The sequence below is a fragment of the Leptonychotes weddellii genome, chromosome 5 (assembly GCF_054177405.1).
Source record: "Leptonychotes weddellii isolate Sample4059 chromosome 5, ASM5417740v2, whole genome shotgun sequence".
NCBI lineage: Eukaryota > Metazoa > Chordata > Mammalia > Carnivora > Phocidae > Leptonychotes > Leptonychotes weddellii.
The window spans coordinates 115,754,006-115,779,744 of NC_138373.1; the positions used below are offsets into that span (position 1 = coordinate 115,754,006).

General features: G+C 39.0%; 1 protein-coding gene and 1 long non-coding RNA gene across 4 annotated transcripts in view; one reads left to right on the forward strand and one right to left on the reverse strand.

Moving 5' to 3' along the window:
• Positions 1-15,510, forward strand: part of LOC115937496 (uncharacterized) — a 59,451-nt gene extending 43,941 nt beyond the window's left edge. Inside the window, exons 5-10 of one of the 3 annotated variants that reach the window (XR_014145761.1) lie at positions 3,240-3,358; positions 6,845-7,005; positions 7,521-7,614; positions 11,435-11,676; positions 14,749-14,786; positions 15,129-15,510. This is a non-coding gene — a long non-coding RNA (uncharacterized LOC115937496). The remainder of the gene's footprint in view (positions 1-3,239; positions 3,359-6,844; positions 7,006-7,520; positions 7,615-11,434; positions 11,677-14,748; positions 14,787-15,128) is intronic. The other 2 variants (XR_014145760.1, XR_014145762.1) reach the window with 2 other exon arrangements.
• The window catches only part of LOC145721835 (uncharacterized), a 112,857-nt gene that overhangs the window by 45,207 nt on the left and 41,911 nt on the right, over positions 1-25,739 (reverse strand). The window contains exon 3 of the mRNA XM_081822028.1: positions 4,010-4,144. Coding sequence (XP_081678154.1) covers positions 4,010-4,144 — 135 coding nt within the window. The remainder of the gene's footprint in view (positions 1-4,009; positions 4,145-25,739) is intronic.

Consider the following 25,739-nt stretch of genomic DNA (forward strand, 5'->3'; position numbering starts at 1 on the left):
ATATTTAACATTATTCCAAAGAGCTGGTCTCCTTTAAACCATCCACCTACAGTCATTGTTCCCCTGACTGATGGTCAGAGACCTCTTGTAGGGTTTAATTCCTACTTGTGCCAGAGTAATCCAGAAGAAGCTCCATCTACTACTGAACACAAAATTTCCCAGGGCCTAAGAGATTGGAAATGATATTTATCTACAAGGCCAGAGACAATTTAAACCTTTCAGGAAGTAGAGAACCAGAAAGACTGAGAAAATAGAGCCAAAGCTATAACCAGGTAAATGGAACCAAAGATCAGGTCCAAGACGTGAAGCACCAGTGGGTAATAAGCTTATGTTGAGGAGGAGTTGGAATCAGGATTGTGTTCATGGATAAGGTTGTGAATATGGAATACACAATAGAGCTTTCTTTTACAAAGAGTCTGGAATATGTTTGAGGGTTGGGGTGGCCATTTGTACTAAGTGGTTTAAAAAAATGTATATAATCCAGTAATGCCTAATTTAGTGCTCTACATCATAATGATTTAATTCGTTTTAACACTCTTAAAAGAATAATGCAATGGCGGGGTATATGGCTCCTTTGTGGTTGGAGAGAGACGATTTTTTTGAAGGAAGTAAGTACCCTGTAGAGAATTATCAACCCCATCCACATATAAAGTCAATTCTGACACGTAAATGTTTTTCACAGGTAGACACTGAAGTTTCTATTTAGCACATGGGCCTTCCGCCTGGGAAAGTCCAGGTTGGCGATGACATTTCGATCCAGCTCACAAAGTTTACCTATTGGCTGCTGTGTGCTTATAGTGATATTTTCTAAAGCTAAGAATTATTTGGAAAACAGAAGTGATGAGCCAACTAACCCACATATGTCATACCGAAATCTTAGGAGGAAATTCTGCCTACAAGACATATACACACGCACACAGCCAGATTTTAATATTTGAGTTTCACCAAGTTCTATTAAATGGCTTCAAAATGTTTGAAACATATCAAAAATTTCCGAGAAATCTTTATTTCAGTATTTTTCTGATAGAAAGGTTTGTGAAATAAAAATATTTTTCTTTTGGGCGCCTGGGGGGCTCAGATGGTTAAGCGTCTGCCTTTGGCTCAGGTCGTGATCTCAGGGTCCTGGGATCGAGTCCCACATCGGGTTCCCTGCTCCTTGGGAGCCTGCTTCTCCCTCTGCCTCTCTCTCTCTCTTTCTCTCTCTGTCTCTCATGAATAAATAAATAAAATCTTTAAAAAAAATATTTTTCTTTTATTCATTTATATACTCATTGAATAAACACCATTGAAGTCCATCCTCAATAGTTAGCACTCAGTTTATAACAATGAAAAGCATAGGTTCCTGCACTCAAGGACTTCAGTTTAGTGAAGGAACGAAGCGTATGCAAGTAGCTACAACTCAGAGACAAGCTGATCAGAGAAATATAAACAAGTACTTAAGGTTAAAGAGAAGGAAGTGACTAATTGCCAGGGTGTTTGAAGACCAACAAAGAGTTATACATGACCTGGATCTTGATGGACTGGAAAAGGAGAAGCAGAAAGAATGACAGAAGGAACAAAGCTTGGAGGTAAAAAAGAGCACAGTAAGCCTTCTACCACATTGAAGAAGTCTTCTATCTTTTGGTACCCCCAGCATCTAGCACCTAACCAGTCATTAATTGTAACCTGTTGACCTTGTGTCTGTGGCTGAAAATGATGGGATCATTTTATGCTTATTATGAAATTACGATAGTGATAATGATAATGACAAAATAGGATCTTGCTATAGAGCCTGACTAAAGTGTTGAGGTGATTGTGCGAACCAGTTATTTACTATAGTAATCAACCTGCTTGCATTTTCAATTTCTAAACCCTTCATTATACTCTGATAAGTACTAGCAAATGTTATGGCTATTTGTTGAGTCTGAAAGATTAAGGAAGCTTTTCTTCTTTGACTATAGTAAAGACACCAGTTCTTCCAAAATAAATTTGTATATTCTAAATAATTCCTGTCAAAATTTCAATAATATACACACATAGACACAACTAAATTATGCTAAAATAAATCTGAAAAGTAATAGAAATGAAATAAAGAAAACTAGTACAAAAAAACTAAGACTAGACTAATCCTGTCAGATATAGCCTATTATAATATGTTCTATAGCCTCTGAAATAAATATGTATTACTGGGTTAAAAATAAACAGAATGTACAGCTCAGAACCAGAACCTACAAAATATAGCAGCATGGTATTCAATAAAGGAGACACCATTAATCAATGAGCAAGTGAAGCTTTAGTCAATAGTGCTATCTGAGTCATCAATTAGTTTGGAAAAAAAGTTTATTTATAATCTCATTTCATTTCACACACCAAAATAAATTTTAGATAAATTAAGTAAATAAACACAAAAAATCAAACAACAGAAATTAGCTGAAAAAAGGTAAAATGAATATCAAATGCCTAGAGACAAAAGGATTTACTAAGCTTAGAAATGATGAAAGACATAAAGGAAAAAATGAAAGATCACACTATTCGAAATAAAACTTCAATACAGAAACTGAAAAACCATGAGACTAAGATCAAATTGTGGAAAGGCCTGCTGAAAATATTAAAAACAGTATCTTACTGTATCATGAGCTTATATTACTTGACCAAAAACTCTACAGAAAAAAAGGGGAGTGGGTGGGAGATACAAATAAATGCAAAATTAACTAAATATGAAAGGGAAATTAAAAACAATTGTATTTATTAATTATAACTAATCATTAGGCATATACAACTTATATTCATAGTTAGTAATAGAAACACAAAATAAAACAACACATATCACTGTATTGCTGATATTTTTGTAACTAATAATATTTGACACAGATGCAGAGATGGTACAGTGGAGAATCTTGGTGTTTGCTAAGGGCACTGTCATTACTTTCGTCTTCTTGATTTTTTGAAATGTCTTTAATAATGACATATTACTTTTATAATAAAAAAGTGACACATCTGTAATAATTAAGGAAAAGATCTTCTCCAAATTGGTGCTAAAACATAATCCCATACCCTGGGCCAGAGGGGTTTCAGAATTCCCACTGTCTGCTTGAGAGCGAAAGGATCTCAGTAAAGAAGGGTGATTTCATCTATCAGCAGCTGCTAAGGCAGCAGAGTAGAGAAATACCAGTGGTCTATCTGCTCAAAATGCTTAATAACAAAACAGGTGTTGCTATATAGCCATTATGAGTCAAAGCCAGAATTTTTTTTTTTTTTAGAAAAGAACATGCAAATAACTGAAACATGTATATCCAGAAGAGATGTATGCTACAGAATTCTAAGCTGTGAACAGTGTGACTGAATCACTAGGAACTTTGCATAGAGGGTCCCCATGTGTGTAAGTGTTTCAGAAAATTTTATCATCTATTTCTCTTTTAAAAAGTTGATGGAGGCATTTGAGTGTATTTCAATAAAGTTTTAAATACTTATAAAATCACTCCATCTCTACACTCTTTGTTGATGGTGCTGATGGGCAGTGGTGGAAATGTGTTTTGAGGGTGATTCTTGACTGTTCACTGAAATCCACGTGATGGATGAACAGAATGATAGATGGGAACTACAATGTGCTGATGGGACAAAGGGCCAAGAAGTTCAACATAGAGGTTAGTGGGAGAGAACTGTCATGAAGGGTCACAGAAAACTCTGCATGCTAGTTCATTCCTTGGGCTAGAAACCATTCATGAGTTTCCCCTTGTCCTTCCACCTTGTATAAAACATGTTAGAAATAAAATCAAGGGCCTTCTTTTAAAATTAATTCACAAAATTGTTGAAACAGCTACAATGAATAAATTTACATTTCTCTTTTTGCAAAACCTCTTCAGAGACTACTGTCTTGTGAAGCTGTTTTGTAGAATGTATAACCATCAGGACCAGGTCACTGTAATCCTGATTTTAACCCAGGAAGAAGGAGAAAGGGGATGGTTGAGGCTAGCCTCCAGGTACCTAATCTACCATGCAAATCAGTCCTATAAAATTTAAATAAACCTACCTTCCTTGGCTTCTATCCACCTGATAGGATACACAGAGAACTTGCCAGGCTGTGAGTCCTCATGCATCAGCTGCTGGATTTTTCCTCCACTGACCATGGGAATTTCCAGTTCAGGAGTCTGGTGGTCATGTTGTCCTAGACGGAGTGAGAGCAGGAGGACATGATCACATAAGTGCTTATACGTTGCTTTCCTTTCTTCCGTCAGAAGGTGGAAAGGTGCTTTAGGAATGGTGATTAATAAAGAATAAGAGTGAAACTAATTTGAACTTGGTTGTAAGAAGGTTTTTCATTTACTATATCCTTTCTGTATCTAACAGGGTTAAAAGAAACCACAAAAATTTTCCAGCAAAGCTGAAGAAGAATCAACACTTAAAAAAAATCAGAATAGGGGCGCCTGGGTGGCTCAGTCGTTAAGCATCTGCCTTCGGCTCAGGTCATGATCCCAGCGTCCTGGGATCGAGCCCCACATCGGGCTCCCTGCTCCGTGGGGAGCCTGCTTCTCCCTCTCCCACTCCCCCTGCTTGTGTTCCCTCTCTTGCTGTGTCTCTGTCAAATAAATAAATAAAATCTTAAAAAAAAAAAATCAGAATACAAGTTTATTAAGTGACTTGATATAAAATAAATGAAAATCAATACTTTGTCTTTATAGTAGCATTAACCAGTCAGAAAATAAAAAGAGAAATAGCCAATTCCCCCCAAACAGCGTGGGAGTATAGGAAACCTGTAAGATTATACTGAGGGACAGTGAACAGAAAAGACATTTTTATAAAGTTATCAATTCTGCCCAAATTAATCTTAATGCAATTTCAATCACACTAAAATATTTTTAGTTTTAGGTTTTTTTTTTTTAAGATTTTATTTATTTGACAGAGAGGGACACAGCGAGAGAGGGAACACAAGCAGGGGGAGTGGGAGAGGGAGAAGCAGGCTTCCCGCCAAGCAGGGAGCCCGATGCGGGGCTCGATCCCAGGACCCTGGGATCATGACCTGAGCCGAAGGCAGACGCTTAACGACTGAGCCACCCAGGCGCCCCATTTTTAGTTTTTTTTAAACCAGATAAAAGTTGTAAGTAAATATAAAAATAAATGTAGGAGATTGCCTGTAAATTTTTATAAAGAAGAAAACTGAGCCAGGCAGGGTGGGACACTTGCTATGTAGCTATTAAGACTGTTTACAAAGGTACTGTGATCAGATTACTGTGATACCCCTGAAGGAAGACACAAATCAGTAGCATCCAGAAAAAGATCCAGTTACCTATGGTAACTTGATATACTGCAAAATTAACATTTTCAATTTAGTTGGGAAAATTCAGTCTGTTAGGATTGCTGACCCAGCTAAAAGTTTACTTGTTTACTCTCTACCTCACAGCTAAATACTAAATACAAAAATTTTCTATATATATCATATATATGTATATATGTGTATACATAAAGTATATATATGCAATTTGTTTTTTTCACTTGCATCTTGGACTTTTGTCATCAATACATACATCTATCTCTTTCTTGCTTAAAGGCCTTTGAATGTAATGATTTAATTCTTTTAATGGACAAAGGAATTAGTTCCAATTTTTTAAGGATACATTCATAGAAGCATAATTACTAGGCAAAAAGATGTGAGCACTTAAAATATTACCAGTTATTGCTAAATTTCTGGCACAAAACTTTAGAAGAAATTCCTCAGGTGGTTTCTTTTTTTAAGGGATTATTTTCAGTTGATGTATGGCGGTCTTAATTTGCCCACTAATCTACTTGATCAAGATAACAAGTATTAATTAAGCACTTTCTTTGCTTCTGACAGTTAACTAAGGGCTGGGGCAGAAGGCATGGGATGGTCAAGGGATACAATAGAAAGTCTTTACCCTTAAGACTATTTTTAAAAAGTAAAGAAAACTTTTTATAGATACTTAAGTACCAAATTGGGTGATAGTGTCTACTATATGTGTTTTAAAAGAATCAGAGATAAAGGTTTTTAAAAAGACAAAATTTGGCTATTTTCTAAAAATACATTCCCCCAAATGGTTATGATTCCAAATCCATTTGGATCTTAGTATTTATGGTGATTATTATTGATAATGTCCATGATAACTGACCGATGAAAACAAGTTCTTCTATACCTTAAGAAAGTTCAAATCACATAAATGATCCTGAGACAAGCTATTAAGGGGAAGGAAGGAAGGAAGGAAGGAAGGAATGTACCCAACATGTAACATGTACTATGTGCCAGGTGCTTCGATTAGAGTCTTTTCTATTTTTTTTCACTGCTGGCATGACTTGGAAGGAGGATTCTTTAGCAGTGATTATCTAAAATGAGAGACAGTTCTAGGGACAAAGGAGGACAAAAGAAAAGCGGGCAACTATAGATCTCCTGTCTGCCTAGCACCGTGCTAGAATCTTGAAGCACACTGCTTTTGTTTCACACAGACTACTCTAAAGGGGGGCTCAAAGATACCTTCTAACTGGATACCAGAGGAGGAAGTACTAAGGACAGAATGGGATCCTCAGGGACACAGTCCTAAGAAGTTTCCATTTTAGGAACAGACGTTAAAAGTACAAGAGAATGGCCCTTGGCTGATAGAAGTCACCTTACATACATACACCTGGGAGGTTACCCTAGGACCAACACGACCACCACCTACCCCTACCACTCTCCATCAGCCAATGGCTGACTGTATGGAACACAAAAGGACAGTCTGCCTCAACTCATGATAATTCTACTGTACCCTGTATGCCTCAGAGTCCCCCATTGTTCCGGCCAAAAATACAATTTACCTGTGACGATATTCTCGATGAGCAATGTGCCTACACCTGTTTTGCCTTCCTCTCTGTGTTACAGGTTTTTCCTGAAGAGCACCCTCTCAACAAGTCACTTGACCTGAATCTGTCTCTGGGTCTGCTTCTAGAGAACCCAACCTAAGATAAAAGGCATTTGGGATCCTCGTCATATTTCTATTTATCACATCTAACAATGTCTAATCCTCACAATGACTCTACAAAGTAGGTGCTATTATTCCAATTTTATGAATTGGTACATTAAGATTCGCCCCCTGGGCCAAAGTCAGCAAAGAGGCAGATAGATCCCAGAGAGAACAGAAATCAACTGCTTAAATAGTTCCCCAAAAGAAATTCCCAAAGGCTGCCTTTAATAGAGAGGTATCTGGCTATCCCCCTCTGGGGCCATCCATTCTAACTTTCTACAAACTTACCCCTTTCAAGTTGTACATGAGGACATAAGATGTAGATTTTTCAATCTATGTTATAAAGTCAATGTTCTAAAGCTTTAAAGTTAATCTTACTCATTTCTAATCTCTGGCATGTGGAACACACTAAATATTTTTCAAATTAATGCATGTCTGAGAACTCCAGGATCTAAATAGGAAATGTAATTTCTCCTGGCTTGGAGTCTCCACTACTTGTACCTTCCATACAGCTAGAACTCCTGTCCCTGTAGTGCGTTTGTTGACCTGAATGTTGATAACATTTCTACTTCCTCTTCCAATTGGGTGTGTCAGAACCAACAACAGATTCATAAATAAACAAGCCTGGAAATCTGATGCTGAACTCTGAATGGTTTAGAACTTTCTGGACCACTCTTCTGGCCTTGAGGTAAGCCTTCATGTGACTAACAAGAACAGCGAATGTATACAGAATGGGAAACTATATCACACTTGACGGGGTGGAAGAAAAGTTAATTGAGCACAAAGTAGAATTTTCAAAGTTTAGACTATGGTGTATTACAGTCTACTGGTTGGCTGACATTAATGAAAGGATCAACCTATTAATGTTGATAACTAAATCTGAGCTTCTCTCTATAAGACTACAATTAGGTCCTACTGTTTGAATTTCAGAAGTCTCAGCGATCCCTTGAAGGGCTGCCTCTAAATCAGATTAGGTGTCTAAAAGCCCTATGGTCTAGAACAGTGAAGTGTAATATCTGGGAAGTATACTTATGAGTGCAGTACAAGTATCTTTAGAGATAACCCAACACTTTACCCCAGCCCACCCTCATAGCTGCCTCTCAGAGCATCATATTTTCCACTGATGCACTACAGATTCATAAATGTAGTGAAACACTGAAAACAATTTTCATTAAGACTTTCGAAAATTCCTCACGACACTACATCTGTAAGACCTAGTCTTCAGCTGCTTCAACATTTCAAATTTTCTAAGACTTTCAGTACAGGCCTGCTATGCCTTTAATTCCAGAACATGTGTATTTTTCCCCTTCCAAGTTATTTCCTTACCAATGTGACCACAGAGCAGGAATGTCAGAGGTGGGAATAATTATATTGTGACAAAGATAATCACTTTTTCTCTTCCAATGCTGGAAGGCAGAGCCAGGAATGAGCCATGGCATCAGTCTAGGAGACAGAAGATTTATAACTACAGGTTTTTAAAGCTCCTAGTGGAAAATGAAGAAGGAGAAATGGCATGGCAGGTGAATGCATTTGGGGTAGATTACACAACAGAAAAGAATAAATTACTATGTCTGTCAGAATAGATGGATCTAGAAATAGTTCAATCCTCAGGGCCAATGTGATCATAGCAATTTGTTTTTCCCTAAAGGTCTCAAGCTTATCTGTTTTTCCAAGAAGCAAAGCCGAACAAAACAAAACTTGGGAGGAGTCCAAATGACCCATATTAAAAGAATAATATGGGAAATAATGTTAATACTACTTATTTCCAATTTCCCTGCTAAACCCATAGGCCAGTGTTGCTTGCATCAGACCTGCTTGCATCAGAATCACCCTGGAGGCTTTTTAAAACAACAAAAACAAGCAGACGAAAATCTACTTAATCATAAGGGAATCTTCATCTAAAACAATCTCCCCCCATGATCTAGATTCACACTTGAAGTTGAATATGGTGATTTTGCCCTCAGCAATAAGAACTGGAAAGACAGGAGCTCGAGAAATGGTATTTTCATCTAAAAACCCTTATTGAGTATTTGCTGCCTCTCTTGACTCTCTTCACTTTTTACATATCAGCTGACAAGTCAGCAGGTACACAGCTCTGATCCCAGAAAAGACCCCCAAGAGCATAAACTTGGTAAGCACCTCCTCACTGGCATCCCCTCTCCCCACTCCCACCCACCAGGCAAGGGAGCTTAAATCTCCAAACAGAAGGAGCAAAGCTGGAGGTCTTGGCTGGGAGATGCCACAGTTCTGTAGGTGAGGTCATAAGGGTAACTGTGAATTTCTCTTTTTCTTTCACGTGACATAGAAAACTAGAATGCTGAGAGATAAAGAACTGAAACGTTGGAAAGAAGTACAAATATTGATTATGGGTTTGGGGTTGGTAACTTATTGAGCCCTATCTTCATTGCTGAAAATGGCTCTTCACCACACATGCTTTCCAGGAGTTTTTGAAGCGGAGCTCAAGAGGTTTCTCTGCTATGCTTCCAATGTCTTTGCAAATGGCCAAGCACATACTCCCTACGGTTATTGCCCCCTATTCAACTTGAGCAGCTTTATCTGTTTTACATAGTAACCTTCTGTTTCAGATTATATTTAAAGGGTTTCACTGTATGCACCTCATTCAGGTTTTGAAAACCATTTAGGTTTTAGGAGTCACAGTTCTATTCTAAGTAACAGTGCCAACCCCGTACCACATTTATTGTGACTCTAAGCCAGAGCACTGGCAGAATTTTCTCATAAAAGAGAGAAGGTGTGCTTTCTCCCTTAGGATAAGTGTGATGTTGAACAAGATAAACGCTAAAATTACTCAGAAATTAACATTATATATTGTTATAACCACACATCAGTAGACTCCATTTTAGATTGTGGTTTTAGGGTATTAGCAGATTTGAACCCCATTTGCTTAGTTGACTAATCTACCCCTTGGTAAAACAGGTTCTTCTAGTTTTCCTGTATAGAGAAGAGGTAAAAAGAAATGAATGCATTTTATCATTTTTTTTAAAAGCTCATTCAGTTTACTGTGTGGAGAACAGATTATTTGGTGGGAAGTTACTGACAACAGGGAAGCCAGTAGGCCATTAGTACCATAATCCAGACAAGAGGGAAAAATCCACCCTTCGAAGAAAAGTTATGGACATAAACAAGTCTGACATAGATGCCTAATGGATCTACTTTGCCACACCAGAAGAGAAGGGCAATAGTGCAGCACATAGACTATAGAACAAGACTGCCTTGGTTCAAATGCCAGTTTGGGTCATTATAGGACTTTGAACAAGTTACTTGATTCTGACATCTCTGTTTTCTTAGGAGGCTAAAAGTAGGACCCACCTCAGAAAATTGTCAGGAATAAAGGAATAAGTGCATGTGAAATGTTTAGCATAGTTCCCACCAGGCAGTAAGTTTTTTGCCTGGCACATGAAAGATCTAAATGGGGCCCCTAGAGGGCAGCAGAGGAAAAAGAACAAAAGTGAAAGCTCAAAAGTGCCAGATTCACATTAGTTAGCAAGGAAAATATACCATCCGATGAGATAAAACCAGGGACAAGCCTTCTATGAACCATGCAACATGGAGGCTGAGCTCAAGGTCACATATAGCCTGCTATTTGTTCTTGCTAATAAAGATACTAGTATAGACAAAAGCAGTGACTCAAGCCAAGTCTGGTAACGAGAAGGATCCAGGCATTCATCTGAGAACACACTTCCAAATGGCTTACTCACACAGCCAGCAAGTTGACGCCGGCTGTTGGCTGGGAGCTCCGCTGAGGCCCACTTTTTCTGAGCTTCTCAGTGCAATTGAACATGCTTCCTACCTTTGGAGAATTGCCCACCTCCTTTGCAGCTAGGACACTGGGCTCTAACACAGGCCCTGATAATCACACACACCTGAGCAGTTTCGAATCAGAAGCATGTGTTGCAGAGAAACAAGTGCCATCTGGGGTCCATTCTGGTAAGAATGGCAGCAGGTAAATCAGATTCCAGAGGAAGGGATGGCCAAGGTCACACACCAGCCAGGACCCAGCACCAGCAATGTGTGCGTGCCTGGCAGAAGCAACAGCCGTTTCTACCAGAGCAGTTCTTCAGTGTGATTCTGGGCACTGGTCCTGGCCAGGGCCTCCCAACCTGGTTTCTGGCCTTCTGGGAAATCAATTCCTTGTCTGCTCACACTAAATTTCCATTAGTAGCAATTAAGGACTCTGTCGACAGAGACAAGTAGGGTGTTTGTTCCCGGTCTGCCCCAGGTCTGACACCTCTGGAGAAAGGAACCGGAAGCCAGAATGGCAGAAATTATTTTAATAAGCAATTTTGTGACACTTGGTGTCTGAACAACAGTACTTTGTTCGCCAGGTAGACAAAGTTCTACATTGAGCAGGAAAATGACCCCTTGCCCACTTTTCCCTGGAATGCAGCAGAGTCCTGGCACCAGGGGGGCTCTGGGGAAATAGTCTTCAAACATCTGTTAGAAGTTCAAATTCTAAAAAAAAAAAAAAAATTGTTCAAATTCTTCTTTAGTGAAATCAACATAGAAAGAGACCCCTTATGAACTGGATAAAAGTGGACTGCTTTGGTTGAGGTGCGACGTGGAGCTCACTGAGGGCCCTAGTAGATGCCTACACCCACTTTGAAGTCAATCTGCAGGACTCAATGATGGTGCCCAACAGGGAGGCTCACTGAGTCTGTGACACCCAGGAGACCATGGAGAATCTCCTGAAAGGACACTGGCAGGTGCATGCCAGAAAGGCTGCAGGTCCCAGGTGAGCATATTTATCTCTGAACACATTCTCTGAGGGCCCCCAGAAAGCTGGTGGGGAGGAAACTTTGCAGGGACTTCAGGTCTTGTTTCAGAAACTGGAGACAATTAACCAGAGGGATTTGAATAGTACACAACTAGTGTCTTTTCTAATGCAATCTAATAATGAAGCCTGGAGAAATTTTGGTTACACACCTTTTTAGTCAGCTATATCTTATTAATGGTACATTATGCACGTTCAAGGTAAGTTGCCTTAAACCTTAGTAAACTCGTTCATTAATTTCTGTTGTAAACTCAGCCTTGTGGGAGAGCAACTTAAGTTAATCATGATTCCTCTCTGCCTTGATCTCCAAGGCTCATCCATGCCCTTCCATCCACCCCACTGCAAGGACCTCTGACATTTCTCAGAGCCCCGGGCGTCTCCTGGCACCACCTTCTCTGGATTCAATCTTTGCCTGCTGGATTGGATGTCCTTACATCACCTTAGCTGCCTTTTTAAAACAAATCCCTGTGGGTATTAGAATGGAAAGATATGAGCATGGGAGAAATTTGGGGCTCATACCCTTACTGGCAATGGGATTTCAGGAAAGTTGTTTAATCTCTCTGAGCATCCAAATGGATATAATAACCTTGTTAAGAGATAAGGTATCTGAAGTGACAGGTAGGGAGCCCTGGACCTAGAAGTTATACAAAAACATTACCCACTTTAATGAGGGCATTTCCATTCTCAAGAGCACACTCATCATCCAGGTTTGGCCCTCTCGCTGCCTTGGTCTCCCAGTCTGACAGCCAGGACCATGTGATAGCAGATCCCAGACACTTCAAAGACATTACATCAAGAAGATCTAATGCAAATCCAAAAAGAACAGAAGTCTAAACGAGGAAGTTTGCCCAACTGAGGAAATGTCCAAAATGTAGCCATTAAGACAGAGTTGGGGAATCAGAAGCTTGGCAAATTGCTTATAGGACACAAACACACAAAAGACAAGATAAAGCGTTTTGGATGAATCTGGGGTGATCATAGGTCACTACTTTTCCCCAGAGACAATCCTGGTTTATCCTCATTGCCCCAAATAACTACCACCTTGCTTCACTCTCAAGAGAGGCCCAGTTTGGATGAGGAATTGTATGCTCATAATTCAGGCAGGCTTAAGGGGCACACAATGATCTAGCTAAGGAAGTGGGCTGGAAACCAGACAGGGTAACGCCAGAGGCAGTAAGCTACTGGAGGTATAAAGACCTTAATGCCTCAGCCAGGAAGGTTCTTATAGGATTCTTTCAGTAATAGGAACTAGAGGATGTAACTAGACAGAATTCTGTCTCAAGCTAATGACGCTAGAATTATTTTTAATGTTTTTTTCCATCTTAATAACCAAATACAATGACCAAAGTAATTGGTCAACCAAGCCCACTGCTCACCCTCTAAATTAGGATCTTAATTCAAATTTGGACTACTTCAATAGCTTCTTATTGGATTTCCCAATTTAAGTATACTTCAAATCCATCCTTCATATAAATGTCAGATGTCTCCACTTAAAATGCCACTTTGTTAGGTCATTTCCCTGCCCCAAAACCTTAAGGAAGACAAAGTTTTATAAACAGTGGTGAGACTGTAAAATGGTAACAACCACTTTGGAGAACAATTTTGCATTATCTCATAAAAAGTGAATATCCACATATCCTATGACCCAGAATTTCCGCTCCCAGATGTATAACCTAGAAAAACTCTTACACAGGGCACAGGAGAGAAGACACAGCAGAAAAATAGGAGCATTTTTGCAATTAAAAAAAACAAACAAACCTCAATAGAATAAAAAATAGAAAGGTAAAAAAGTGGTATAGTCACAAAGGTTGTATCATACAGTGGTGAAAATACACTGGAGCTACATGGACAACATGACTATATCTGAAAAAGGTAGTATATGGGAAAAGCAAGTTCTAAAGGTGACAAACAGTATGACACCATTTTAATATGGCTCAAAACAAGAAAACTACATTGTTATATATGTATGTGCTGGAATTATCAACAGAATGATAAACCCAACTTTCAGAAAAATGGTTGCTTCTTAGGGAGAGGCAGGAGAAGAAAAGCACATGATACAAGTAATGCATTAATACATTTTTTTTTTTTTAGTTGGAAAGGTGGGTCATGGATTTTTTTTATTACGTTACTGCATTCTTTTGCGTATGTGAAATATTGCATAATAAAAATATATAAAGGATGACCAATATATATAGAGCCACAGCAGTTAATTAAAATCAGTAGGGAACAACCTTCTGGAAATTGCAAAGATTCTATGTCCTCCAAGGGAAGGCTGCCTAGATCTGGCCTTTCACTTCCAGGCATTGGAGACCTGACTTGACGAGTCACAGATTTACTCATGCTCACTAAAACATGCATGAGCCAGAGGAAGACATCAGAACGCCAGTGTACATGTTTACAATGAAAGAAAAAAAAACCTCACATAACTGAACATACTCATCTGGCATGATTAGCATACCCTGTATCTGTAGTCAAACTACATAGAAAGTCAAATTATAATCAGAAGGCTCATTATTGACATTCTGACCTTCCACAAGAATTTTTGGTGGGAGGGGATGGTTTACTAACTTACCATGCAACTGTGAAAATATACTGCAGCTACAAAGAATATGAATATATCTTAGAAACTTAATATAAAATCTAACTTCACATTTATATCTGCATGGGCAAACCTGCATGGAGATTAAAAGTTCACTCTGTGAGCATGGATCAACATTAAGGAATTGGGCAAAATGAGAATAGAAAGCCAAGACTCGGCTTCCCATTGTCTTCAGTAGGGTCCAACATATCACACTTCATGCTACTCTTGCTTCTCACACCCAAGACAGACACCATTCAATGACGGTGGTTCCCCCCCGCCGGCCCCAAGAATTGCCTCACGATCCCTTTCAACTGAGTTTTTCACTAGTAAATTGGTGATGATGCTGGGGGAGGGGTGTGATGGGTATCAACTTACTAAAGCATTTAATAGGGTAAATGGGTCAAGTCCTAGAAAAATTTTTGCTAAATTTCCCCATTTTCTCTCCTACATAGGATGTATTTTGAGTGAAAATACCAGGATAATAAATTAGGTAAGAGGAACTTTTGCTTATTTTTTTGTATGTAAAAATTTATGACAGTTACGATGTTCACTGTAGAAAATTCAAAAAAATACAGGAGACATAAAAAAAGAAAAGGAGTCCTCAGAAATCTCACCACCCAATGATAACTACATTTTAGCATACATATATCCTTCCCTTCCTTTCTAAATGCATATATGTATTTGAAATATATACTCTTCTACTAATAGGGTCATCTTTATTCACAACTTGCTTTTCTATTCTATCATGGGGTCTTTCCTACATCTGTGAATATTGCTATGCATCATCCTAATACCTACATTGTACTATGTTGTTTGTGCTTTTGACTTCAAGTGACAAAACCCAAATATAAATGGACTCAAACAAAAGAGGAAGCTAACCACAGCAATGTCCACAATAGCCAAACTATGGAAAGAGCCTAGATGTCCATCAACAGATGAATGGATAAAGAAGATGTGGTATATATATACAATGGAATATTATGCAGCCATCAAAAAAATGAAATCTTGCCATTTGCAACAACGTGGATGGAACTAGAGGGTATTATGCTAAGCAAAATAAGTCAATCAGAGAAAGACAAGTATCATATGATCTCACTGATATGAGGAATTTGAGAACCAAGACAGAGGATCATAGGGGAAAGGAGGGAAAAATGAAACAAGACAAAACCAGAGGGGGAGACAAACCATAAGAGACTCTTAATCTCAGGAAACAAACTGAGGGTTGCTGGAGTGGAGGGGGGTGGGAGGGATGGGGTGGCTGGGTGATGGACACTGGGGAGGGTATGTACTATGGTGAGCGCTGTGAATTGTGTAAGACTGATGAATCACAGACCTGTACCCCTGAAACAAAGAATGCATTAAATGTTAATTTAAAAAGAATTGTTAAAAAGAGGAAGCTAATCAGATTGTCAGAACCAAGGAAAGGTTGAATAATTGAGGAAAGAGCAAGGATGCAATGGAACCTCAGGAAAAATTAGAACCAGGGACCCCAACAGCATTGAGACTTCTGTCCTCCTGATCCATTTTCTTTCTTGGGTCTACTTCATGTTCTTTCACTCTAGCATGGATTTTTCCATACAGCAAGAAACATTGCTCTAACTGTACTGACTATGCAATTTTCAGGGTACAAAGTTCAAAATCTCAGGGAAGATGCTCATTACTTAATTTCCACCCCTGTGTCAACTAGCTACTAGAATATGGCAACTCCCATAGCAGCCATTTGAATGAGCAAAGGCAGGTCCTATGAGAACAGAGCTACTGAGCAGATGAAATTACAGATGTTCATCATCATTCACTGAATCAAATCCTATTAATGGACATATAAGAGGCTTACAATTTTTAATTACTATACATAAGGCTCAGTAAATATTTTAAATTTTAAATTAAGTTCACTACTATGAAAATTCTCACACATTTTTAGCACATACCTTATAATATCCTTATATTCCTAACATCGGGCTCATTCAACTTATTTATTCATTCAGTAAATCTTTTTAGCATCTACTATGTGCCAGGCTCTATTCTTGGCACTAGGAAAACAGCAGTAAACAGTTAAAAAGCTTTTGAGAGTAAGAGTTTGGGCAGCTACTGTGTATATTTTGAAATTAGAGCTTTCAGGATTTGTTAGGGAACTGGACATGGCGTGTAAGAGTCAAATCTTTCCCTGAGCAAATGGGGAAGAACAGAAGAGGAGCAAGTTAGAATAGATCTGTTTTGAGCATGTTCATTTGAGATTCAATTTAGACTCCCATGCAAAGTTTTAATTCAGGAAAGGATTCAAATACATGGAGATTCAGAGATTGGGGAAATAAAGAGGACCAAGCAAAGGAGTCAAAGGTGGTCATTGAGGTAGGAGGAAAAAGAGGGAATAATGCCTTGTAAGGCAGTGAAGAAAATTTAAGAAGCAAGGAGTGATGGATTATGTTAAATGCTGTTGACAGATAAATAGGATGAGGGTGGAGCGAGGACCACTAAATTTGGAGAACCTGGCACCTATCTATCGGTGACTCCTGTGGAGTGGTGCAGTGAGGAGAAACACCTGATTAGAACAGGTTCAAGAGAGAATGGGAAGAATTGGGACAGTGAGTATAGCCAACTCCTTTGCTAGGTTTCACTCTCGAGGTGAACAAAAACTGGGGATACAGCTGAACAAAGAAGTGGGGTTAAGACTTTCTTAAGATGGTGAAAATATATCTGTATGCTAGCAAGAATAATTCATTATTAAGGGAAAGGCTGTGGATGAAGGAGCAGGATGGAACAAGGACTGGAGCAGATCACTGAGTCAGCAAGAGGGAAAAAGGATTCAGAGCACAGGGTGGGTATAGAAGCACAGAGGCAGATGGTGGGAAAATGCAGTGTGGGAGGGGGAAGTCCACTTCCAATGCTTCAGCTTTTCCAGTGAAAAGCAAGCAAGTTCATGGTTGAGAGTGGGGCCCAAGGAGGAGGTGTTGGAGGTAACTGGAGAGGACAAAAAGCAAACTGGCTGCTTGAGAGACTGGGAGAATAATGGACTAGACAAATGTAGTATGGCTGCGGGGCAGCCCTCAGATGCCTTTTGAGATTTCATGATCATGGTTGTAAAGTGAGCCCAGCCAGTGCAGTTGTGGGTTTTTCTCCAGCAATGTCCAGCTATGGGAGCGAAGGAGTGAAGCACAGGAGAACAGGACTTTAGCGGGACTCTGGTTTTCCCAGATGAATAGGACAAGGCAAGCAAGAAACAGGAGAGTCGAGTGGGGATGCTAAAAAGAGACTTTAATTAGGTGGCTCATGGCCTTCTCTCTCAGCCCACACACTTTTTAATGGCTTCTCAAAGTCTAGCTGTATGAGTTTCCTATCGCCGCTATAACAAATTACCATGAATTTAGTGGCTTAAAACAACACAAATGTATGATCTTACTGTTCTATAAGCTGGAAGGCTGGCACAGGTCTCACTGGGATAACATCACTGTGTCAGCAACATCATGTCCCTTTATGGAGGCTCGGAGCAAGAATCTGTTACCTTTTCCAGTTTCTGGAGACCTCATTCCGGCATCTTCAGTACTAGCAACACAGGTAAATCCTTCCTACGTTGTATCACTGACCTCTTCTCTTGACTCCCTCTTCTACTTTTAAGGACCCTGTGATGATATTGGGCCTACCTGGGTACTCCAGAATCATCCCTTCAAGGTCAGCTGATTAGCAACCTCAATTCCATCTGCAACCACAAATTCCCTTTTGCCCTATAACAGCATATTCACAGATGCTGGGCATTAGGATGTGGACATCTGTGGGTTTATCATTCTGCCTCCCAGAATGCATAATGCCAAAGTGTCCTGTAGAAGCATCACACTCCAATCTAGTATGAAAAGGACTTTTCATCACTACCCTGCAAGCTCTAGGCATTGTTTTTTTGTTTGTTTTCATTTTGCCAATTTGTCAGTGGGCAATGATATCACATATGGTTTTACTTGCATCTACTTGATTACTAATGAGTCTAAGCATATAGATGAACTTGTATTCTTCTGTGAAGAAAATCTGTGCCCTTTGCACAATTTTTAAAGGTCTTTTTTGTTTGCTTTTCTAAGAGTCAAGAGATATTAAATCTTTGCCTAGCATATATGCTGTAAATATGGGTTTTTTTTTTACAGGTCATCATTAGTTTCTCAACTTTTTTTTTTATTACCTAGTAAAATCGGTCAAAATTTTTTGGGTGGGTGGGGGTGCTGGCCTTTGTGTTCTGTTCAGAAAAATATTCTCTACAATAGGAAAATAAAATTTCCCTGAATTTCTCAGTGCTTTTGTAAAAAGTCCTAAGCCTCCTAAGACATGGAAATATAGAAGATGGGGAATGTTTATTTTCACTTCCCTTAGAAGGATTTTGCTCCACACATACCATGAGAATTAGATCTGTGGCCACTTTTCTAGTGAATTGCTCTAATCCAAGACGGCCAAATGGTTACAGCCTGGGCTAGGTACCCAGGCAAGGCCACAAGGGGTCAAGAAAATGGGAGCTCTTTCTCCTTAAGTAATTACATTTTAAAAAGGAAGAAGACAAGACTTTAAACACATATCTAGGTCATAAAAGATGCAGACACCCAACATTTCTGTGCTCCTTTAGAAGACATATTTACATTCCAGAAGATTAGAGTGAGAACCAAGGACCCTTTCCATACCTTCTGGAAGGAGTAAAGGGTTTTGTTCTCTCTCTCCTTTCAGGAGGGGAGAATAGCTGTCTCTCCTCCTATAAACAAATAAGGAAAAATCCATATAGCCAACTCACTGTGTCATAAAGTTTGACCTGGTTTACCTGGTTTTCATCACATTACCCCAGGGGTAAGGGCTGGGACAGGTAAGCCTTCTCACTTGTTACTACTGCAAGGTAATTGTAAGAAACCTATCTTTTACCCAGAAGACGTTCCATGTACATTCAGGTTTAAATTAATAAAGAGGAATATTAAAAACCCAACAGCCACTCCAAAATTATAAAAACATTCTATCTTCTGGTAAATTATAGTTTCATTTCATACATTTCAATGTCGATCCATCTGTGTTTTATTTGGTATATGGATAGAGTGAGACATGGATTCAGTTTCTCCCCCACAAATGGTTCTCCAATTGCCAGAAGCTCATTTCTAGAAAAAAGCACTTTTTCCTCTGTGATTTGAAATCTCAGTGGGGTGGGAAGCACACAGAGACATTTTATTCCTATTTTATAATAAGGAAATCCAAGGGCCAAAAGGGTTAAATGATTTAAGGTTACTAAGAACCATTGGTGAAGCCAGGGCTAAATTTTTAGTCAAATGGTCAAAGTTCTCTCTTGTTCTCTCCCCCTGTGGGGGGCAGGGGGGGATGTAAGGGGGTGGAGAGTGTTTCTGTATTTTTTTTCTGGTAACCAGTGGGTTGTTGTACCCAAAAAAAAAATCTACAGGAAAAAATCATTGGAAGATGATGACATGGTGTGATATTTAGCATTGATCACCACCCATCTTGAGCAAAACACAGTATCAGTGGCACTTTCTCCTTACTACAGATTCTCAGAATCAATTCCAAAGTGACTTTGTGCCTTTTTCTTATCTATACGCTGTTTCGTCCAATGGCAAAAGCTTGGGAAATCTGTAAATATATAAAGCACAATGCCTTCTTAAATATAAAATTAAAGAAGAAAACTGCTGTCAAAACTTTGACTTATATATATTAAAGTAAGCAATTAAAAAACTTAACCTATGAATTACTTTTTTCCAAGGACCATTATTCAAAACTCTCTAAGAAAAAAGAATTTTCCCCATGACCAACTTCATACAATCACAAACACACTATTGTTTTATTGTTAATCCTTAAAAATGTGTCTAATAAGTCTGGTGATTTATTTACATCTTTTACTTAAGGATGCCCCCAAGATTTCAATTGAAATGGAAAAGAAAAGCATCATGAAAATGATCCTGCCCCAAGCTAAATGCAAAGTTTGCAGGGGCCACCAACTGAGCAGAAACTCAGATGCTTGTGTACTCAGATATACCACAGATTGCTGAAGGTCACTGGCCCTATGAGTTGTGGCTATGTGAAGGCCACCATCCATTTGTGCCTCTGACTTAACTTTAACTCACAAAATGTAGGCATGCCTGGTGAATTTTTGCTTGCTTTTTCTACTTGTTTAGAGAACTTCCAGACAACATTAAAAAAATATTAAATTAAATGGAAAAAATGCATATATACCACCCTTAGAACATCACATTTTTATTTTTTAATTCATTCAACCAATGTCACTGAACACATTTTTATGTGTATTTGTTTTATATAATTATAATTATAGAATAAATAAAATGTTTTACTCATTATCACTTAACATTACTTTGAGCATTACATTTTCTGCACAGTTATATTTTTTATTTGATCATAAATTCAGTGGTGATTTAATAGTCCATTTCATTATAAAATATAATTTGCTTAACGGTTTCCCTTTTATGTTCATTTAAATTGCTCTTAGGTTTTTGCTGCTAGAAATATTACAGTATGCATTAAGATATTGGCCCATATAAGTTATTTTTTGAATAATTAATTTAGAATGAATCTTTAGAAAGGATACCAAAGGATTAAAAGTCATGCACATTTTCATGGCTCTCTACCAAATTATTTCCTAAGGACTAATAGTCATTTGCAGAACCACCAACAAAGTATGAATATACCCATTTCCCTGGTAAATCCCTGACTTTGGATTTTAATATGAACTCTTGAAATTTTCAAATAATTCTTCACTGTCTGAGTTAATCAATTTTACTTACTGGTAAATTTGAATGCCTTCCCAAATATTTATTTTCCAAACTTCTTTTTAAGTGAATTGTCCATGCCGTTTTTTCCATGTATCTATTGGAATATCACTGCCATTCTTTAGTTGTGTGAGCTTTGCACATACCACAGAGCAGTTTCACCCATGGCACTATTGGTATTTTGGGCCAATTTTTTTTTTGTGGATCTGTCCTGTGATTATAGGATGCTGAGTAGGGTCTATCAGCTAGATACAGTAGCACCACACCCCCACCCCCCAACCAAGTTGTGACAGTCAAATATGTCTCCAGAAATTGCCAAATGTCCCTGGGAGGCAAAACCGCCCCAGGTAAAGGAACACTGTCATAGATCATGACAGGTATAGCTGTCAATTACTAACCAGTCACTACAAGTCTAACACCATTCTAAGTGTTTTTTCTATACTCATGCACTTCACACCTCCACCACTGCTACAAGTTGGATACTATTAGCCTCAAGAAGGAGAAACTGAGACACTGATGAATTAAATAACTTGAGCATGTTTACACATGGGAAAAGGCAGGATTTGGACTAATTGGCAGGATTTGGACTCACTGGTCTGACTTCAAAGACCCTGCTTTACCCACCCCTCCTGGACCTTCTTCTGTCCCATTACAGGCCACCATTTTTTCATTTTATCAAATCCTCTTTTGTTAGTTTTAATTTTATAAAAAATTTTACTTAATCAAATTATCCATCTTTTCCCCCATGATCTCTTCTATTGCTTTAATTTTCTCAAAAGCATCTATCTCTCTGACATACCTGGGAATTTACTCTCTACTTTAAAAAAAAATTTAATGTTTTACTCTGCTATGTTGTATTCTGGCACATACCTCCAACTTAATTTTTCTCCGTATTCCTATCTACTTTTTATAACATTTAATGAAGTTTCTATAGTCCAAACTTGATCATACATCTACTATTGTAAACTAGAATTTCTACTACATTTCACTTAACAGATAATTTTAGCACTGATATTATACTGTTTATTATTACTATAACATAATCTACTGTCAGGATCTGTCTTCTCCCATTATTTTTCATTTTCTTTGAAATATGCCTTGATTTTTTTTTTTGTTTAATTTCCAAAGCAATCTAAAAACCAGTTGGTCTAGTTCTGAAAAGAACGTTAAAAATTTTGTTTGATGTTAAAGCTATGAACTAACTTGATGGAAAATTGTCATCTTTATTAGGATGACATCTTAAGATGCACTGGGTAATTTTACAAAGTAAAGACAACAAAATAATGGTATTCACATAATACATGAACTGAAAATAGGTATCATTCTACCTAGAAATTTAACGTCCACAGTGAGTCAATACATAAATGCCCTGACTTCAAAATTTGAGTTCCAAACACTCATTTGCAAGTTGATTTTTTAGACATCAAAATTTTTGTTCTGAAGAAACAGTATTATATAAATCTTAATTAATTGGGTTCCTGGATAGCCCACAAAAAAATAAATAAATAAAACAAAAACTTGCTTAATGTAAGGAAATACCCAAAGAAGACCATTACTCTGTGAAAAGGGCACTCAGTGAAGTGGGGATTATTTGGAGGTTTCCAGAAATTAAAGTCACATCTTGAGACAGGGGGCACCCGGGGTTCAGCTACTGTTGCCCCTGAAAACTCCATAAACACTGCCTTAACCAGACACATTTTCGAGACCTTCACCCGCCAGAATCATATCAAGGAGCACAGTCCAGTAAGGCTTCTGTTATACTCTCGGACTCTATTTTCCCGGGGAACATATCTGGAGAAGTCTGCCAGACCTTCATAAGCTTTTTAATTGACCCATACTGTATTTGTTATCCTCCAACTTCTTCCTATTATGATTAGAGCAAACCCTTAAAATGAAGAGAGATTTTCATTGGAGCAACTATATCCCCCTTCACAGCATGGTGAGGAGAGGCTAAGGGGCAGGTGAAGAACCCCTGGAGGCCAAGTGAATAGTTGTCTCATGAAGACGGAAAAGTTGATGTGCCTCTTGGACTTGTGGCCAAGCAAGGATAATGATATTACCCGCCTCCTGGGGTTGGGATGACGAGCAAACTAGTTAACATACGTGAACAACATGTAGAACAGAGCTTGGCACATAACTGGGTCTCCATAAAGTTAGCTGGAGTTAATTAGGAGTAATTATGAGGGCTTGAGGGAAGAAATATCTTCCTGATTCTCCCCACCCCCCACTCCGCCAATGTAACTGAAATTAATATGTATTCACCCTTTAAGTTCACCCAGAGGAATTGTGGCTTCTTAAGCTAGAGGAAAAGAAAGGCAAGATGAAGTCACATGTATTAATATGCCCAGCTCTGTAGTAGGCACCAGTAGTCATTAGCTCATTTATTTTCTATGACCTTACCTCCCTAGAACGCCTCATTTTATCTGATCTCTGAAGCTTAGAAGGATCAGTCCTGACTGACTTTTGATGGGGACTCAATCTTACAAGAAGGCTGTATGGGTTAGTGGTTAAGTGCAGCTGTGTGACCATCAGTAACTTGCTAAACATCTCTGCCTCAATTTCTTCATCTGAAAAATGGGGTTAACAATGGTCCCCACTTCATGGGGCTCATGGTAGGAGTAAGTGAAACAATACATATGCCTCACCTACAGTCTATAGCCATTAAGGGTTAGCTACTATTTTCAATATCATCATTCTTGTAATTCCAGGAGTTGGAAATCATTACTTCCATTTTTAGAAGGCAGAATAGGCTCAGAAAAGTTAGATAAATTAAGTCACACAGCCATCAGGAAGATAAAGCTCGTATTTTATCCCCAAACTGATTTTAGAATCCAGGTTTTGCATTTTTTGTATTTTTCTTTACTTGACATTTCCTTAAGAGAAGACTTGCAGGAAGACATGAGAGCTGTTTGCAGATATTTTAAGGGTAAGCTCACAGATGGGTAGGATAGACTTTCCTTGTCTTCAAAAAACAGATCCGAATCCCAAGAGCAGAAGCTGCAGAGAAGCTCTCTGGGGCTTACTATAACGGGAAATATTTTACCAAAAGGAAAGAAATTCAAAAGCAGAGTGGTCTCTTTAAAGGGCTAGTAAATTCTACTACTACCTTAATCTCTTAGCCTCTGTTGGTATGTAGACAGGTCGGATGTCAGCTTGTTGAGGATATTGCAGAAGAGATTCCTGTAACTACCTCCAGGGCACCCTGATCTCCTGTCCTGAGCAGTGGGGGACCAACAGTCTACCACACAAATATACCCTTTTTCTTTTGTACAAGGGCAGATCTAGGCCTGCATCTAGGACCAAGGATGAGTGAGGCTTCCCTGGCATCTCCAGGAAGAGATAAGTCTTCCTCCTTTGCTCATTTGGGATTATTTTTGCGCATCATTTCTCAGATGACTGAGTTACTGTATCCAAATGTCTAAGGATCCTCTAGGTCATGTACAGAAGTCTTTATGGCTCTAGTCTCATCAGCACAACTTCAGGACCCTTCCTGTCAGCTACCCTAGCTCTGACTCTTACTCTAGGGAACCCTCGGGGAAGGAATTCTCAGCTCTCAGGACCTGCCTACTCCTATACTTTGCTCTCTCTCAGCTCCTGCCAAGGGTATCACGGCAGACTCTGCCTCAGGTCTGGCAGAGCTATCTTCAGGGAATGACCATCCCAAGCCCTCAGGAAGCTACACCATGTTCTGGGGCCAAATGGGGGCAGGAAGAGAATGACCCACAGCACAGTTCTGTGTTAATCTTTGTCACGGGTGCCCCAAAGCAACAGTGCTTGAGCCTATGTTCTCACAAAGCTATTACATTAATGTGGCATTTTATTGTTCACAAAATGTTTCCAGGTATTTTCTTTCTTATTCCTCTGCACCCAAACAAGTATTATTACAGATAAAGTACTTATCAATTATGATTAGGTCAGGCACATGTGAGAGAAAACTTAACCATCACTAGCTTAATCAAAATAAGACTATATTTTTATCTCATGTAAATAGGAAGCCTGCAAAGGCACGGCTCAATTGGTGGCTCCATAGATATCAGGAACCCAGACTCCTTCTCTCTTTCTGCTTCATCATTTACAGTGGGTGGTTTCCAGCCTGAAGGTGACCTCATGGCAACCTTACATCTCAGGAGTTCCAGTTATCACGATGTTCCTCTGGGTAGGAGGAAGAAGAAAGGGTGTATCTCCTAGCTGAGCTACTTTCACTTAGAGATTTCCCACTGGCCACTCCTATCTGCAGGGAAAGCTAGGAAATGTACTTTGAATTTTTCTTCTTAATCTGGACACAAATCTATCCCCATCAGCATAGGGGTCTATCGCTAAGGAAGTAGGGGAGAATGACAGCTAGGTAGGAAAAGAGTAATCTCTAACCAAGGAAATTGAGGCTAATTGGGATTAAATGACTTGGCCAAGGTAAAACAACCGGTTTCTTGTACAGGTCTGTTGCTGTACAACCCTCTGGGATACAGTGGCATCATATTCTCTGTAAATGGAACCCTTCACACCTTACAGTGATGGAGTGCATGACTTGTGCCTTCACATATGGTGACCTGACTCCTTCTGCACCTGATGAAGTTTTGTGTGTGATACCTCCCACTGCCACCCCCACCAGGAATCCTGCCTTCCCTGCTCTAATCAGCTGGAGCCTAATATTCATTGCTGCATATTTTACTGGAGAAGTAAGGTCACTGCCCATTTCATGG